The sequence below is a fragment of the Ranitomeya variabilis genome, chromosome 6 (genome assembly GCF_051348905.1).
Source record: "Ranitomeya variabilis isolate aRanVar5 chromosome 6, aRanVar5.hap1, whole genome shotgun sequence".
NCBI classification, from domain to species: Eukaryota; Metazoa; Chordata; class Amphibia; order Anura; family Dendrobatidae; genus Ranitomeya; species Ranitomeya variabilis.
In genome coordinates, this window is record NC_135237.1 from 400,083,094 (window position 1) to 400,100,660 (window position 17,567).

The window sequence follows — 17,567 nt, forward strand, 5'->3', positions numbered from 1 at the left end:
GGGATGTGTAGATGGGTACCTCTCAAAGTCTAATGCACGTAATTTTTCCTCCTCCTGGTTTTTCGAATTGGCGCAAAAAAGGAGGGAAGGAAGGATGACTTCCTGTAGTCTATGGAACAGACTTGCCAACTTAGGAAGATGGAGTGATCTTCAAGAAACATCCAGCCTATCCTCTAGGATATGGGTAAATGGCAGGGCTATGGAAAGGGCCTGAATACCACTAACCCTCCTGGCTGAAGTTAATGCAACTAGCAGGGCTGTCTTGAAAGGTTGCTGTCTCTTTGGGTTCAAACTGTTAGTTGGGATTTACATTTTCTCCTGACAAACCTAAGGTACCAAATTCAATTTTAAAATAGGTCTTGACCTCAAAGATGCCTTAATGAGTCATGATCCCCAACAGTTACCCGCCAAGTCACAACTAAACAGGGCCCTGAGAGCAGATACCTGTACTTTTAGGGTGCTGTGGATAACCCCAACTCAAGGCTTCTGCACAATCTCCAAATTCTTTCCTATTGGTGCCCTTTCCTCCACCCCGGAAACCGAGAAGGATAAAAACTTTCTAAGTTCTAGCGTATATCCGGGTTGTGACTGGCTTTCTACTTCGAAGCAGGATAGATATGACATTGGCAGAAAAACCACTCTTCTCTAACAACGTCCTTTCAACCTCTATGCCGTCAAGTTGAGGCTAGTTACTTGTGGATGGAATATCGGCCCTTGGACAAGGGAGTTCGGGATTTCCAGTAATATCAATGGCTCCGATACAGACATCCTTAGGCATGAGAACCATGGTCTCTTGGGCCAAAAGGGGGCAATCAAGATGATCATCCTCTAGTCTTCACTGATTTTCCTTACAACCAGGGGTTGGGGGGGGGGGGAATCCGTGAAACCTGAGGGAAGGTATACAATAGGATGAAATTCCAGAGAATAAGGAAGGGTCTACAGCCAGGGGATCTTCCCTGGGGTTTAGTTAACAGAACTACTTCCCTTTGCGGTTTACTTTTGTGGCAAGCAGATCTACCACTGTGAAGCCCCACATCTGGACTATTTTTTCGAAGACAGCTTGATCCAACCCCCATTCCTCTTATCTTGGGGATTGCGGCTTAGAAAATCTGCCTTTGTATTCGCCTTCCCCCTTATATGACGGGCTGTCAGGGAAAGGAGATGCTCCTCTGCTATCTGACAGACTATCAGTGACCTTTATCAACGCCTTTGACCGGGTAACCACCAGGCAATTTACATAAACCACGGAAATTAGATTGTCTGAAGGAATCTTGACAGTGCCCTATAGAGACAGAATGAATCCACATAAAAGACTGTTCTATGGCCAGCAACTCTAACATTGGAAGAGAAGCTTTTTCTGAATCAGTCCAGATCCACTGGACCAAATCCCCACCCCAATAGGTGTAGCTCAGCGCTCCATTGTTTCCTGGTAAATGAGATTAATGGACTGGTTAAGGCGTTCCATTCTACTATGGGTATTGTGAATGCTAGGCCAGAGAGTTCAGTGCAGGATCTGATCTGTATTCTAGATCAAAAGAAGCTGTTTTACGTTCAATAAGATCCAGGGCCTGATACGTAAAGAATGGGTTAAGCCAGAAACAAAACAAAAGGTGGCATACAAAAGTTTATTTCTCCACATAGAAAAGAAACTCATCTGCCAGATTACATTTTGAATTTTCAAACCACACAATATTTCCCTGAAACTAATTTTTTATGACATGGCTGAGCGTCTACATTTATGGATGAAATAAAGCATTCCCAAGTATCAGACCTTACCAGTTCAGTTCTCTGCAATATGCCTCAAGATCCTTTTAGTCATGGCATTAATACAACACCCAATAATAAGAACAGACAAGTGCAAGACTGTAGTGTGCCATGACGGCCAGTTTTTTCTCAAAGCAGCCTGATGTATCGATTGCATTTTTCATAAAGCAAGGTAAAACCTCGGTCTAGAGGACCAAGGAGAGTTCATCCATAAATAGTGAGTCCGTGAGGAATTTCGTTTCCTCTAAACTTGTGGATGATACACATTTGTATTTTACAAAATTCTCAAACTTTACCAGCTGCCACATCAGGATTGTCATCCGCGAGAACATGCCGCTCAGCGTGCTATGGCCTATTAGCACTGTTTCTAGATACTGGGATGCTCTGCTGCTTTCAGAAGAAGTTTTATGGCTGAAAGCCTAATCAAGAACGGCTCATTCAGGAACCAATAACCGATAATTACTTCTTAGTGGAGAAGATGGATAGTGACTGGATACAAGGAAGAGTCAAGAATGCACGCGTCTTAATAAACACACAGCAGACTAACAGTAAGCGAATATCAGTGGTTAAAGGGAGCATAAATCAGATGCTGCAGACTCATTGTAGCTTGATGAAATAATCAGAGGACAGTTAACCGGAGCCGACCGTGGCCTACATGTAATTAGATCATAGTTGCCATTTTCACATTTTAATGCAGCATTTCATCCCGCTGTCTCACAGCTTTTACAGCGCGATGCTCCGACAGTGCTTCTTTGATGATTTTCCAATGAATAATCTTTTTTCAAAACATTTCTGTAAAACCCTTTTCTCATTTATAGCATCTTCAGGTACAGCAGATTGCACTTCATGATGAGCCGCCATGGTGTTCTTTGCCTTGGGATACAAGTGTCTTCCATATTATGCAACAATTCCATATTATGCAACAATTCCATATCATTTTCATTTTAAAGTTTGATCATTCCCAGTTTCATTGTATAGTCATCTTTAAGGGCTCATTCATGACTATTTTCGCTTTGAGTGCTGTCCATAGGAAAAAAAAAAAATGGACAGCAACTGGACCAGTACTTAATAGAGAAATGTAGATTTGCAATTTTTTCCCCCTTCACTTACCAAATCTGCATTGAGAGGGGGGGGGGGGGGGGGGAGAGTAGTTGACGGAAACCTTGATATACTATAGCATCTAATTTTTATGGATGCAATGCAATACTGTAACATGGGAAAGGCTAGAAGTTCAGCTGATAAAAAAAAAAAATGTCATTCTCTGCATGAAACCCTGAGCTTTTCGTTTTTCAAACACACTTATGAGAATATACCTTAAAGGCCATATTATGGTTGGGTGTCCGTAATCAAGATCAGAGAATAAATTTGAGAGGGAAACAAACATTCTGATTTCTTTACATTTGATCAAATTTTGATTGTATGGATACGGCCATACACATTACATGGCAATTGCCCAACAGATAAAATACAGGGAGGAACAGAAAGGATTAATGAGACATTATTTACTTTTCAAGGAACTTGCTACAAAAGGAAAATGGTAACACATTCCTCTCAATCTGATGGAAACAAACATGCTTATGGTCACCCAACCCCCCCACCACCACCACCACCACCAAAACGTCCATCAGGCAACTTAACCCCTTCACAGCCAGAGGTATTTTCGGTTTTGCATATTTATTTTTTGCTCCCCTTCTTCCCAGAGACAAGTTTTTCTATTTGTCGGTCAACATGGCCATGTGAGGTTTTGTTTTTGCGAGACTAGTAGTTGTACCTTTGAATGACACCATTGATTTTAAACATATAGTGTACTGGAAAACGAGAAAAAAAATCCAAATGTGGTGAAATTGCAAAAAAAAGGGCAATTCCAAAGTTTTTTTTTTTATTTAACCACATTCACTAAATGCTAAAACTGAGCTGCCATTATGATTCTCCAGGTCACATTACAAGTTCATAGACACCAAACATGTCTAGGTTCTTTTATTTGAGTGTGGAAAAAAATTCCAAAGTTTGGTAAAAAAAAAATTCCACCATTTTCCAAGACCTGTAGCATCTCCATTTTTCATGATCTGAGGCTGGTTGAGGGCTTATTTTTTGAGCGACCTATCATGAGTGTAGATCATCAAAATAGTGGAAGACTCATTTAACACAGAAACATGTCCATAAAAACTAGCAAAATTACAAAGTTTACTGGTTACACAAAGAAAGACCAAAAACATATCAGTAATTTAATCACTAATTTGCATTTTATCTTTGAACCAGATACAAAAAATAAAGGCATAGAATAAAAGCTGCTCAGGCAGATACTTACAGGTAAATATCCCTGGTGGAGGGTGCTCCGTCGGGCAGTTTTCTTCATCACTGTTATCACCACAATCATTGAGCTGGTTACAAATCAGCGATCCAAGATATAAACATTTGCCACTGGTGCAGGTAAATTTGCACTCTGGAGAAAAAAACAAAAAAACAAAAACACACACAAAGCAAAGTATTATAATCATAAGCAAAATGTTTCTAATAGGATCATTACATTTATCATATTCATTATTAACTCTAAGAATTTAAAGGTACATTCTTAAAATGGCAAGTAATCCTCCAGAGACATAAGTTACGGATCGCTCAGTGGTCTGACTGCTGAGATCCCGAGGAATTTTAAGAATACACCTTTGGAACCTGGGAACGACCAAATACTGTCCAAAAATTAAGCGAATGCTCAATGCACCTTTAATAGGCAAAACTTAAAGCCAATTTGTTCATAAATTTCTAATGGGAATAACATATTGATAGCACAAAGTAGAGGCAACAAAAGATTTTTTTTTTTTATGGGGAGTATTTACTAAATAGACATGTTACTGCATATACTTTGTCAGGAAGCGCTTCCTGTCTTTCAGCGCAGACACCTCTTACCACGTTCAGTCTGTTTAAAGTGTCATGCCCTATGAGTACTGACTACTCATCTTCCACAACATCACAGCATTCATCTGATGAAGGTCCATGCGGACCGAAATGTTATCCACTTGCTGTTGATGCATTGCCTATAAAATTCACCTTGTTTTGCAACATATGCTTCTGAGTGCAGTTTTATTACTGTGAGGGTATGTGCACACGTAAGAATTTCTTGCAGAAATTTCCTGACAAAAACCCGGACATTCCTGCCTGAAATCCGCATGCTTTTTTGTGCATTTTTTCCCAACGCATTAAATAGCGGGAAAAACACGAAAAATCCGCAAAATTAATGAACATGCTGCGTTTACCGAGATGCGTTTTTTTGGCGGAAAAAAACCCCACATGTGCACAAAAATTGCAGAATGCATTCTAAATGATAGGATGCATATGTATGTGTATGCGTTTTTATAGCGTTTTTATCGCGAAAAAACCTGAACGTGTGCACATAGCCTTACTGGCACAGATTGAAACTATTCTGGCACCTCATCTATCCCCTCTGGAGTGCAATTTATGATTTTCTACTTATTTTTCTGTTGGCAGATGACAAACTTGAGTGGAGACTTTTCATGGATGAGTTGAAGTTTTTAGTGTTCGAGATTTGGGGTTTAGTTTTTTTTTTTATCAGCCTTAAGGTTATGTGCACATGTAACGCATGAGTTTTTTCACTTTTTTTGTGTTTTTACCGTGTTTTTTGCGCAATTTTTTCCAGAGCTTTCCCAATGCATTATATAGCGGGAAAAACGCGAAAAAAACCCCGCAAAATTTATGAACATGCTGCGTTTTTTACCACGATGCGTTTTTTTCACGGAAAAAAACACATCATGTGCACAAAAATTGCAGAATGCATTCTAAATTATAGCATGCATATGTATGCGTTATCGCAAAAAAAAATGCGGGAAAAAAGCAACGTGTGCACACAGCCTGAAAGTAATTTCACATTTGGCCTGTGATCTATGCTGAGCATCTGATAGGTTACCATCTACATCCCCTAAAAAAAAAAAAACCCCCCAAAAAAACCATGAGAGATTCAGACAAAACCTCAGACAGGGCCACTCACTATGATGCAGATGAAATCATAGGTCACTAGTAGTGTTGAGCATTCCGATACCGCAAGTATCGGGTATCGGCCGATATTTGCTGTATCCGAATTCCGATACCGAGATCCGATACTTTTGTGGTATCGGGTATCGGTATCGAAACAACATTAATGTGTAAAATAAAGAATTAAAATAAAAAATATTGCTATACTCACCTCTCCGACGCAGCCTGGACTTCAGCGAGGGAACCGGCAGCGTTGTTTGCTTAAAATTCGCGCTTTAACTTCCTTACTTGAAGTCCCGGCTTGTGATTGGTCGCGCGCCGCCCATGTGACCGCGACGCGACCAATCACAGCAAGCCGTGACGTAATTTTAGGTCCTTCAGGATTTTAAAATTACGTTCCGGCGTTGTGATTGGTTGCGTCGCGGTCACATGGGCGACGCGACCAATCACAAGCCGGGACGTCACGGGAGGCAGGACACGCGCGCAAAATGTGCGCGTCTCCTGCCTCCCGTGACGTCACGGCTTGTGATTGGTCGCGTCGCCCATGTGACCGCGACGCAACCAATCACAACGCCGGAACGTAATTTTAAAATCCTGAAGGACCTAAAATTACGTCACGGCTTGCTGTGATTGGTCGCGTAGCGGTCACATGGGCGGCGCGCGACCAATCACAAGCCGGGACTTCAAGTAAGGAAGTTAAAGCGCGAATTTTAAGCAAAGAACGCTGCCGGTTCCCTCGGTAAGGTGCAGGCTGCGTCGGAGAGGTGAGTATAGCAATATTTTTTATTTTAATTCTTAATTTTACACATTAATATGGTTCCCAGGGCCTGAAGGAGAGTTTCCTCTCCTTCAGACCCTGGGAACCATCAGGAATACCGTCCGATACATGAGTCCCATTGACTTGTATTGGTATCGGGTATCGGTATCGGATTAGATCCGATACTTTGCCGGTATCGGCCGATACCGATACTTTCAAGTATCGGACGGTATCGCTCAACACTAGTCACTAGTACTAGGGATGAGCAAATGGCTTTGGATACGAGCTTAACCCAATAGCTGCCTCGGTAATCTGGATACCTGGAGCGCTCCGATAATCAGGTGTCCGGCGCCGCAGCTGCGTGACAGTCATTGCACATGCATGGACAGCCTGTTTGTTGGGCTTTCCATGCATGTGTTGTGAATGTCACATCCGCGACACATGCAGCTGCGGCGCCCAACAGCTGATTATCGGGAGCGCTCCAGGTATCCAGGTTCCTGAGGCAGCTATTTGGGAAGCACTATAGCTATTCGGATAAGCTTATCTGAAGCTATTCGCTCATCCCTAGTCACTACCAAAAAAGAGGCCAGATGGAGTTTAAAACTGCACAAAAGTGTGGTTAGTCATACTTTTGAGCACTGAAAAAGTACAAAAAATAAATAAATGAAAATCAGTGACCTAGCCGCAACAAAATCCAGAAGGGAGTATAAAGCTCCTATATCTGCTTATAGTTAATTTTTGTAATTGGGAGCTTCATTTGAATCACATTTTTGGGGTATTTCGATGGAAACCCTGATGTAAGTACCGTACTCGGTGTAGATCTTTGCCATTAATGAGAAAGTTCTTTAACTGCTGTTAATTCTAACATTTACTTTTTTATATCCCATTCACCATGCAGTAAAAACAAGGGATGACCGCTTTATTCCTTGTAGGGTCAATGCAATTATTGATGAAAAACGGCCCAGCATATCCTGGCTCGTGTGTACAGGTGCCAGCTAAGACTAGAATTCTAAGAACGTTACAGGAGAGGAAAACTACAGTAAGAATGTACTAAGTATGCGCCAAGTACCTTTTACTGCAATTTTCCTATAGCAATATTGCAGTTCCAAATCTTCCAATATTCATATGTACATAATATAGCGTTTATTTTTTATGGCAATGCAATTTCAACTTTCTAAATGAATTCTGTGTTTTTCTAGAATACTACATACATCTGTTATCACCAATTCTGAAATACTAAGAAGAAGGGGTATATATGGACAGTAAAAATCACCAAGGGCTCACCTGCAATCCAGGGGCGAAAAAAATATTTGAACTCCACATTTATTGTGAATTAAAATCTAAAAACCCCATCACAAATAAAGACTAATCCACATGATGACAGACCTACGCATTCCGGCATATAGCCTTAATCATGGTACTGGCTGATAGCGTCACTTTTACATAAGCTGCAGCTAATATCACATCGATAGAACCACTAGATGAACAATAATATACATATCAAGACAAGTGGGGGGAAAAGGCAAAATCAATAATGTAGAATTAAAATTCTACAGTAGTGATATCACATGTCCTATCAACTTGTGATATTACTTTATTTTGATCCTTTATATGCAGGACAAACCCCAGCAATTCAGTTTTTATGAGCTGTTTATTTGCACACAACTATATTTAACCCCTTAACGGCCGCCGATACGCCTTTTAACGGCGTGGAAAAAGTGAATAGCGCCCCCCAGAGTCGGATTTTCTCTTGGGTCTCGGTTACCGGGGGTAGCCGAGACCCCAGAGAACATGATTCGGGGGGTTTTTACCAACCCCCGAGTTGCGATCGCCGGTAATTAACCGTTTACCGGCGGTCGCAACAAAAACAAAAAACGCGATTTGCCATTTCATTTCTCTGACCTCCGATGTGATCGCACATCGGAGGACAGAGAAATGGGGTCCCTGATAGCCCCCCGATACTTACCCATCTCCTCCAACGCTCCTCGTGGCTCCCGATGGGCGCCACCATCTTTTTCCGGGAAAAAAATGGCGGGCGCATGCGCAGGGCGCCCGGCACCCAGAAGATCTTTGGGGTCTCGGCTACCAGGGGTAGCCGAGACCCCAAAGAACATGACCGGGGTCGGTTTTTACAGACCCCTGTTTTGCGATCGCCGGTAATTAACTGTTTAAAGGCGACCGCAAAAAAAAAAAAAAAAAGCGATGTGTAATTCTCTGTCCTCTGATGTGATCACACATCAGAGGACAGAGAAATAGGGGGATTCGGGGACCCTGTTATACTTACCGGTGTCCCTGGGTCCTCCTATGTCATCTTCTGGCCGCCGGTTTCTTCCTCCGGTAAGAAAATGGCGGGCGCATGCGCAGTGCGCCCGCCATGATCTGCCGGCCGGCAGAGGAAGTTTCTTCCGCTTTTATTTTGGTCACTGTGAGATCCTATCAAAGTGATCAAAATAAAAATATAGTAAATAAGCCCCCTCTTTATCACCCCCTTAGTAAGGAAAAAATAATAAAATAAAAAAAAGTATGTATTTCTATTTTCCAATTAGGGGGTAGGGTTAGGGTTAGGGGTAGGGTTTGTGCACACGTAGAATGGTTCTCTGCGGATTTTTCTGCAGCGGATTTGATAAATCCGCAGGGCCAAAACGCCGCGGTTTTTGTGCGGATTCCCCTGCGGTTTTACACCTGCTGTTTTCTATTATGGAGCAGGTGTAAAACCGCTGCGGAATCCGCAGAAAGAATTGACATGCTGCGGAATGTAAACCGCTGCGTTTCCGCGTGGTTCTTTCTGCAGCATGGGCACAGCGTTTTATGTTTCCCATAGGTTTACATTGTACTGTAAACTCATGGGAAACTGCTGCAGACCCGCAGCTGCGGAAACGCTGCGGATCCGCAGCAAAATCCGCAACGTGTGCACATAGCCTTAGGGTTGGGGCTCGGGTTGGGGCTAAAGTTAGGGTTGGGGCTCAAGTTAGGGTTGGGGCTCAAGTTAGGGTTGGGGCTCAAGTTAGGGTTGGGGCTCAAGTTAGGGTTGGGGCTAAAGTTAGGGTTGGGGCTAAAGTTAGGGTTGGGGCTAAAGTTAGGGTTGGGGCTAAAGTTAGGGTTGGGGCTAAAGTTAGGGTTGGGGCTAAAGTTAGGGTTGGGGCTAAAGTTAGGGTTGGGGCTAAAGTTAGGGTTGGGGCTAAAGTTAGGGTTGGGGCTAAAGTTAGGGTTGGGGCTAAAGTTAGGGTTGGGGCTAAAGTTAGGGTTGGGGCTAAAGTTAGGGTTGGGGCTAAAGTTAGGGTTGGGGCTAAAGTTAGGGTTGGGGCTAAAGTTAGGGTTGGGGCTAAAGTTAGGGTTGGGGCTAAAGTTAGGGTTGGGGCTAAAGTTAGGGTTGGGGCTAAAGTTAGGGTTGGGGCTAAAGTTAGGGTTGGGGCTAAAGTTAGGGTTGGGGCTAAAGTTAGGGTTGGGGCTAAAGTTAGGGTTGGGGCTAAAGTTAGGGTTGGGGCTAAAGTTAGGGTTGGGGCTAAAGTTAGGGTTGGGGCTAAAGTTAGGGTTGGGGCTAAAGTTAGGGTTGGGGCTAAAGTTAGGGTTGGGGCTAAAGTTAGGGTTGGGGCTAAAGTTAGGGTTGGGGCTAAAGTTAGGGTTGGGGCTAAAGTTAGGGTTGGGGCTAAAGTTAGGGTTAGAGTTGGGATTAGGGTTGGCATTAGGGTTACATTTGGGATTAGGGTTAGGTCTGGGATTAGGGGTGTATTGGGATTAGGGTTAGGTTTTGAGGTTCGGGTTGAGATTAGGAGTGTGTTGGGTTTAGGGTTTTGATTAGGATTATGGTTAACTTTGGGATTAGGGTTAGGGGTGTTTTGGGGGTTAGGGTTGTGATTAGGATTATGGATCGGGTTGGGATTAGGGTTATGGGTGTGTTGGGGTTAGGGTTGGAATTAGAATTGGGGGGTTTCCACTGTTTAGGTACATCAGGGGGTCTCTAAACGCCACAGCCAATTTTGCGCTCAAAAAGTCAAATGGTGCTCCCTCCCTTCTGAGCTCTGCCGTGCGCCCAAACAGTGGTTTACCCCCACATGTGGGGCATCAGCGTACTCGGGATAAATTGGACAACAACTTTTGGGGTCCAATTTCTCCTGTTACCCTTGAGAAAATAAAAACTTGGGGGCTAAAAAATCTTTTTGTGTTAAAAAAATATTTTTTATTTTCACGACTCTGCATTATAAACTTCTGTGAAGCACTTGGGAGCTCAAAGTGCTCACCACACATCTAATTAAGTTCCTTAAGGGGTCTAGTTTCCAAAATGGTGTCACTTGTGGAGCGTTTCCACTGTTTAGGCACATCAGGGGCTCTCTAAACATGACATGGCATCCGATCTCAATTCCAGCCAATTCTGCATTGAAAAAAAGTCAAACGGTGCTCCTCTTCCAAGCTCTGCGGTGCGCCCAAACAGTGGTTTACCCCCACATATGGGGTATCGGCGTTTTCAGGAGAAATTGCATAACAATTTTTGGTTAAATTTCTGTTTTTACACTTGTGAAAATAAAAATAAAATGGTTCTGAAGTAAAATGTTTGCAAAAAAAAGTTAAATGTTCATTTTTTCCTTCCACATTGTTTCAGTTCCTGTGAAGCACGTAAAGGGTTAATAAACTTCTTGAATGTGGTTTTGAGCACCTTGAGGGGTGCAGTTTTTAGAATGGTGTCACACTTGGTTATTTTCTATTATATAGACCCCTCAAAATGACTTCAAATGTGATGTGGTCCCTAAAAAAAAAAATGGTGTTGTAAAAGTGAGAAATTGCTGGTGAACTTTTAACCCTTGTAACTCTAACAAAAAAAAATTTTGCTTCCAAAATTGTGCTGATGTAAAGTAGACATGTGGGAAATGTTATTTATTAACTATTTTGTGTGACATATCTCTCTGATTTAAGGGCATAAAAATACAAATTTTGAAAATTGCTAAATTCTAAAAATTTGCCATATTTCCATATATTTCATAAATAATCGCAAGTAATATCGAAGACATGTTACCACTATCATGAAGTACAATATGTCACGAAAAAACAATCTCAGAATCAGCAGGATCCGTTAAAGCGTTCCAGAGTTATAACCTCATAAAATGACAGTGGTCAGAATTGTAAAAATTGGCCCGGTCATTAAGTACCAAATTGGCTCTGTCTCTAAGGGGTTAAACAAATTTGCTTTTGCAACACCATATTCTAAGTGCTTTAAGTTTATTTTTCTGCTAACAGAACAGTATAAAGCAAACACCTACTACATTTACATTTATTGGGGGTGCCATTTGCTCATTGCCCAATGCTGTAAAAAGACATACCATAGGTCAATGAGGGTTTAAACAATTTGCATATGCATCACGTTAAATCATAACACTGCTAAAAACTTAGGCCAAGTTTACAATCTTCAGTAATCAACTGGTAGAACTGATAAAGCCGTAATTTGCTGTAAAAAAATATAAATAAATGTTCAAGCAACTTTGTCAGTGTAAAAAAGGTATTGCAGCAGAATCAGGGTTTTTTTTTTGTTTTGTTTTGTTTTTTTTTTAATTTAAAAGGGAACCTGTCACCCCCAAAATCGAAGGTGCGCTAAACCCACCGGCATCAGCAGCTTATCTACAGCATTCTGTAATGATGTAGATAAGCTCCCAATGTATCCTGAAAGATGAGAAAAAGAGGTTAGATTATATTTTACTCACCCAGGAGCGGTCCCGCTGCGGTTCTGGTCCGATGGGCATTGCGGTCCGGGGCCTCCCATCTTCTTACGATGACGTCCTCTTCTTGTCTTCACGCTGCGGCTCCGATGCAGGCGTACTTTGTCTGCCCTGTTGAGGACAGAGCAAAGCACTGCAGTGCGCAGGCGCTGGGCCTCTGACCTTTCCCCGCGCCTGCGCACAGCAGTACTTTGCCCTCGGAGCAGGCAAAGTACCCTGCGCTGGAGCTGCAGCATGAAGAGAAGAAGAGGATGTCATCGTAAGGGGAGGTCCTGGACCGGACCGCGACGCCCATCGGACCAGAACAGAACCAGGACCACCTCTGGGCGAGTATAATCTAACTTGTTTTTCTTATCTTTCAGGATACATCGGGGGGCTTATCTACAGCATTACAGAATGCTGTAGATAAGCCCCTGATGCCGGTGGGCTTAGCTCCCCTTCGATTTTGAGGGTGAAGGTTCCTTTTAAGTATACGGTAAAGTGATAAGTTAGATATCCACCTGTTTTGTCCACTTGAAACTGATTCAGTAAGAAAAAAACACAGATCTTTTTCAAATTAATAAAAATAAAAATGGATGGCCAATTAACAGTTCAGTGCACCATAGATTTTTTTTTTTTTTTTTTTAATTCTTTATTTTTAAAAGGAACAACAAACACTACAACAATAAAGCAAATTTTCTCTTGTCTGTCGTACATATGATAACAGCATTATGAGACGCAAAAAGACAATTGAGTCAAAAGTTAAGGGAAGGAGGAAGGTAAGGGGTTGGGAAAGGTGGGAGTTGGAGTGTGTAACAGGAACAGGGAAAAAGGATAAGGAAGGGGCGAGAAAAGGGGGAAAGGGGACAAGAAAGGGGGAAATAACATGTAAATACATGAAAACGGAAAATTATTGGCATGGGTACATACTGTCAAAATTAGGTATATTGAAGTTGCATGAATATCCTTCAAGCAGAGCAAGATATCAAGGGCAATTAAGAACGCTGTCTTCCTGAAATTTTTTCCAGGGAGCCCATGTGGACAAATGGGAGTCATGGTTAGAAACCTCCCAACTTGACAATTCTTCGAGGCGTGAAATTTGATCTACTTTAATACACCATTCTGTTATAGTGGGGGGGAGGCGTCCCTCCAATGTAGTGCAATCAGGTGCTTAGCGGCACCTACTAGGAGAGGGAGAAGGCCATGTTTTTTTGGTAAATAGTTAGAGGACGGGCAGGAAAGGAGAGCCACCGCAGCCCGTAGGCTTGATTTAATTAAACAAAATTTCTTGAGAATGGAACCAATACTCTCCCAGAAGTTTCTTATTTTGGGGCAGTCCCAGAATATATGTGTGTGATGACTAGGGTTGAGCGAAATGGATCGGTCAATTTCATAAGTCGCCGACTTTCGACAAAGTCGGGTTTCGTGAAACCCGAGCTGATCCCAGCGTGGGATCGGCCATGCTGTCGGTGATCTTCGCGCCAAAGTCATGTTTCGTATGACGCTTTAACCGCCATTTTTTCAGCCAATGAAGGAGTGTGGGCAGCGTGATGACATAGGTCTTGTCTTGCTTTCTGCGGCGTCACAGGGGGTGGGGTTAGAAACACCATCTTACCGTTTTGGATGTAGCGATTTACACAGTCCGAGGAATGTACTGATTTACACTGTCCGAGGAGAGAGAGAGAGAGAGAGAGAGAGAGAGAGAGAGAGAGAGAGAGAGAGAGAGAGAGAGAGAGAGAGAGAGAGAGAGAGAGAGAGAGAGAGAGAGAGAGAGAGAGAGAGAGAGAGAGAGAGAGAGAGAGAGAGAATTAAAAAAAATCCCCATTGACTTTCATTGGGTTTCGTGTTTCGGTCGGCCCCCCCGACTTTTCACAATAATCGGCCGATTTCACACGAACAGACTTTCGAGAAAGTCGGGTTTCACGAAACCCGACTCGATCCTAAAAAAGCAAAAGTCGCTCAACCCTAGTGATGACCCAACGAGTTTTGGCATCTCCAGCAGGTCTCATTATCTGCGAGACCTCTCTGGAATAGTTTTGCTGGGGTTAAATGCCATCTAGTCAAGATTTTATATGCATTCTCCTGCAGAAGTATACACCTAGAAAAACCTCTAGCACTAGATAACATCTTAGAAATTTGATCTTCTGAGAAGGAGGTCCCAAGTTCCAATTCCCATGAATATATAAATGATGGTTTATTTGGCAAGGGAGGGGCTGGAAAGATGGGAATATATACGGGATATAATGTTAAGTCTGGGAAGCGGAAATTTGGTCAAAATATCCAACCAAGACCAATTTGACCTGGTCGGGTACTTCTGTACAAACTGTGAGACAGTTCGTTTGACGTGTAGTATTTGAAGGAAATTTTTTGGTTGGGCCGGTGCGCTTGAAGGCCATGTCCCATTCTGGAGAATTTTATTATTATAGAGTCCATTCAAGGTTTCTTTGGGTAAATTAGTCCATAATTTATATGGGTCACTAAAAGTTGGGGCAATTAAAAATGGTATAGAGCAGACAGGTGTCAACGTAGAAGGGAAGGTGTCTGGTGGAAGCTCCTTATTTAAAAGTCTTTTAATTCTCAAGGCTGTTAGAGTCACCCCATCTAGTCCAAAAGCAGCCAGTGGCTTAGCTCCGGACCAAAGGTAGGGGATGCCTCGAGGGCCCAGCAGAGCCAGGTCTATACCGTCTCCGTCTCCCCCTTCACAACATGATATCACCCTCAGCCATCTGCTAAGATGTATAGCTCTGTAGTAGAGGTATGGATCAGGGACTCCCAGCCCCCCCCCCCCCCCCCGAGGAGATGGAGTAAGATATAATTTATAGGGTAATCCGGCTGGTTTCGACTTCCAAATGAATTTAGAAATAAATTGATTTTAATCATTTTAAAGTAGGTCAAAGGTATCTGGATAGGAACCATATTCATAGTATATAGTATTATTGGCATAATATATGCCTTGAATACATTAATACGTCCCATCCAAGATAGCGTGGGCAAGCTATAGGACTTCATCAAAGCCTCAATCCTCCTTGATAATGGGGGGTAATTAGCCTGGAAGAGGTTTATAGGATTTCCAGTTATTAATATCCCTAAATATTTAATGGAGGACGTGGCCCATGAAAAAGGGGTCTGGTTGCTGAGAGTATTTATTTGGGATCTCGAAAGAGTGATATTTAAAGCTTCGGATTTCCCCGTATTAATTTTAAAATTTGAGAGAAGGCCAAATTGATAAAATATCTTGAGAATAATCGGGAAGGCCTGGAACGGGTTAGAGATGAGGAAGAGTAAATCATCTGCAAAAGCTAATGTTTTTAGTACCACAGAACCAACTTTCAATCCCTCTATCCCTTCCCCTTGTCTAATGCTCTGTATCAGCGTCTCTATTACTAGTATGAACAGTGACGGGGATAACGGGCAACCCTGTCTAGTCCCATTATTAATATTAAAACTATCAGACAGGGTGCCGTTAATCCTAACTCTAGCTGTAGGTTGAGAATAGAGGGAGAGAATTGCTGAAATATATTGCACCGGAAAGCCAAATTTAATCATAACTTGTTCCATATATCTCCAACTCACCCTGTCAAACGCTTTCTCAGCATCTGTTGACAGGAGAACCAAGGGAACATTGCGGCTTTTAGCAAACATCGTAGCCTGTATGATTTTGGTCGAGTTGTCCTTGCCCTCCCTACCCTTAACAAAACCCTCCTGGTCTGAGTGGATCAATTTGGGTAAAATGTTACTAAGCTTTCCCGCTAAAATTTTTGCCCACAGTTTAATGTCCGCGTTGAGTAACGATATTGGCCTATAACTAGAACATAAGTTAAGGTCTTTTCCCTCCTTCGGTAGAACAGTAATAAAGGCTTCTAAAGATTGTTTAGGTATAGGTTGACCTTGAAGATAGGAGGTAAATAGAGTGACCAAATGGGGCAGTAAAGGTTTTATATGTTTTTTTGTAGTAAATACGGAGACCGTCTGGGCCCGGGGCCTTACCATTAGGAATAGTAGAAAGGGTGTCCAAACTCTCTTTGGAGGTAATGGGGGACGTCATCGGGGGTGTCCCTCTTTAGTTATTTTGGGAAGTTTTAAAGGGGTCAGGAACTCATTGATTTTTTCGATAGCTGACACAGGATCCCGGACAAGATCCGGTGGACTTAAGTTGTAAAGGTTCTCATAAAAGGACCTGAACTCCCTGGCAATTTCAGCAGTCTCTAGCAATAAAGAGCCGTTCTCGGTTTTAAGTTGTGTGATAAACGCCTTATCTTTACGTTTGAGTAAAGTTTGCTGCTTCTATTGCTCTATTTCTGTTTGACATAAGTTTGCTACTTCTATTGCCATGGAGATAGAACCTCTGTTTACTCCTCATAGATTTTAGCCGATTGGACATTCAGTAGATTTTTCAAGTCGTTTTTAAGGGTTATCAATTCCTCCTGGGTTCTATTCGCCCGAGACCTTTTGTTTATCTTTTCCAGAGAATTGATTTGGTGTAAGATAAAGAAAGAGGTTAAAACAGACATTATCTAAGTATGAACCTAAAGCAATGAGTTCACCTCTTATAACCGCTTTATGCGACTCCCACACCATAGGTATAGGTGGACGCGATTGTATGTTTTCTTGAAAGTAAAGGTCAAGAGTGTGACAACTTTGTAAGATGAAAACTAGAATCGAGCAGGGTCTCATTTAGGGTCCAAGACCTAGCGGGTAACGGTAAAGTCAAGATGGTCAGCTCAAGGAAAATGGGGGCATGGTCTGAGAGGGAGATAATGTCAATCTTTGCAGATTTTACCAATGGAAGATTTGATGATTGTGTTAACAAATCGTCAATCCTATGGTAACTTATGTGGGCGAGAGAAAAAGGTATAGTCTCTACAGGAAGGAAAAAGTTCTCCAGGGATCTAATAGATTTAAGGGCTTGTAGGGAAAGATGTAATTTTTTCTAAGTTTTTTGGGAGATAGCAGACTTGCCAGAGGATGTGTCCAAAAATGGGTTAAGAGATGTGTTGAAATCCCCTCCCACTATTAAAAGACCCTCAGAAAATAATTTTAACGTGTTTAGTGTTTTACAGTGCACCATAGATTTTAATGTAAAAAGAACATGGATCTAGTTGCAATCATTTTTTGGCTACCTTCACAAATCCAGTAGCCAATCACTTAGAACAGATCCAGCAGCAATCCGTTGGCAAAAAAAGTTGTGCAGACAACTTTAGTCAGTTTTTAATTAACTGATCTCTGCTGGATAAGTTTTTTTTACATTGAAGTCTATGGAAAACAGATTCATTGGTCATTTTTTTCATTTGTAACGGTTGAGTTTTGTTTACTTGATCCAGTAAACTGTACAGATTAGGGGTGGGTCATTAATCCCTGCAGGTTGGAGTTTACAGTAT

The 17,567-nt window shown here is 42.2% G+C and overlaps 1 protein-coding gene across 7 annotated transcripts in view; it reads right to left on the reverse strand.

Annotated features, from left to right (window-relative positions):
• The window catches only part of LDLRAD4 (low density lipoprotein receptor class A domain containing 4), a 465,509-nt gene that overhangs the window by 210,985 nt on the left and 236,957 nt on the right, over positions 1-17,567 (reverse strand). For 5 of the 7 annotated variants that reach the window (XM_077270140.1, XM_077270137.1, XM_077270139.1 and 2 more), the window contains one exon: positions 4,073-4,207. The exons of 1 other annotated variant lie outside the window; for it this stretch is intronic. In XM_077270140.1, the coding sequence (XP_077126255.1) occupies positions 4,073-4,207 (135 nt within the window). Of the gene's footprint in view, positions 1-4,072; positions 4,208-17,567 lie in introns of those variants that run through there. One more of the 7 variants, XM_077270144.1, reaches the window with a different exon arrangement.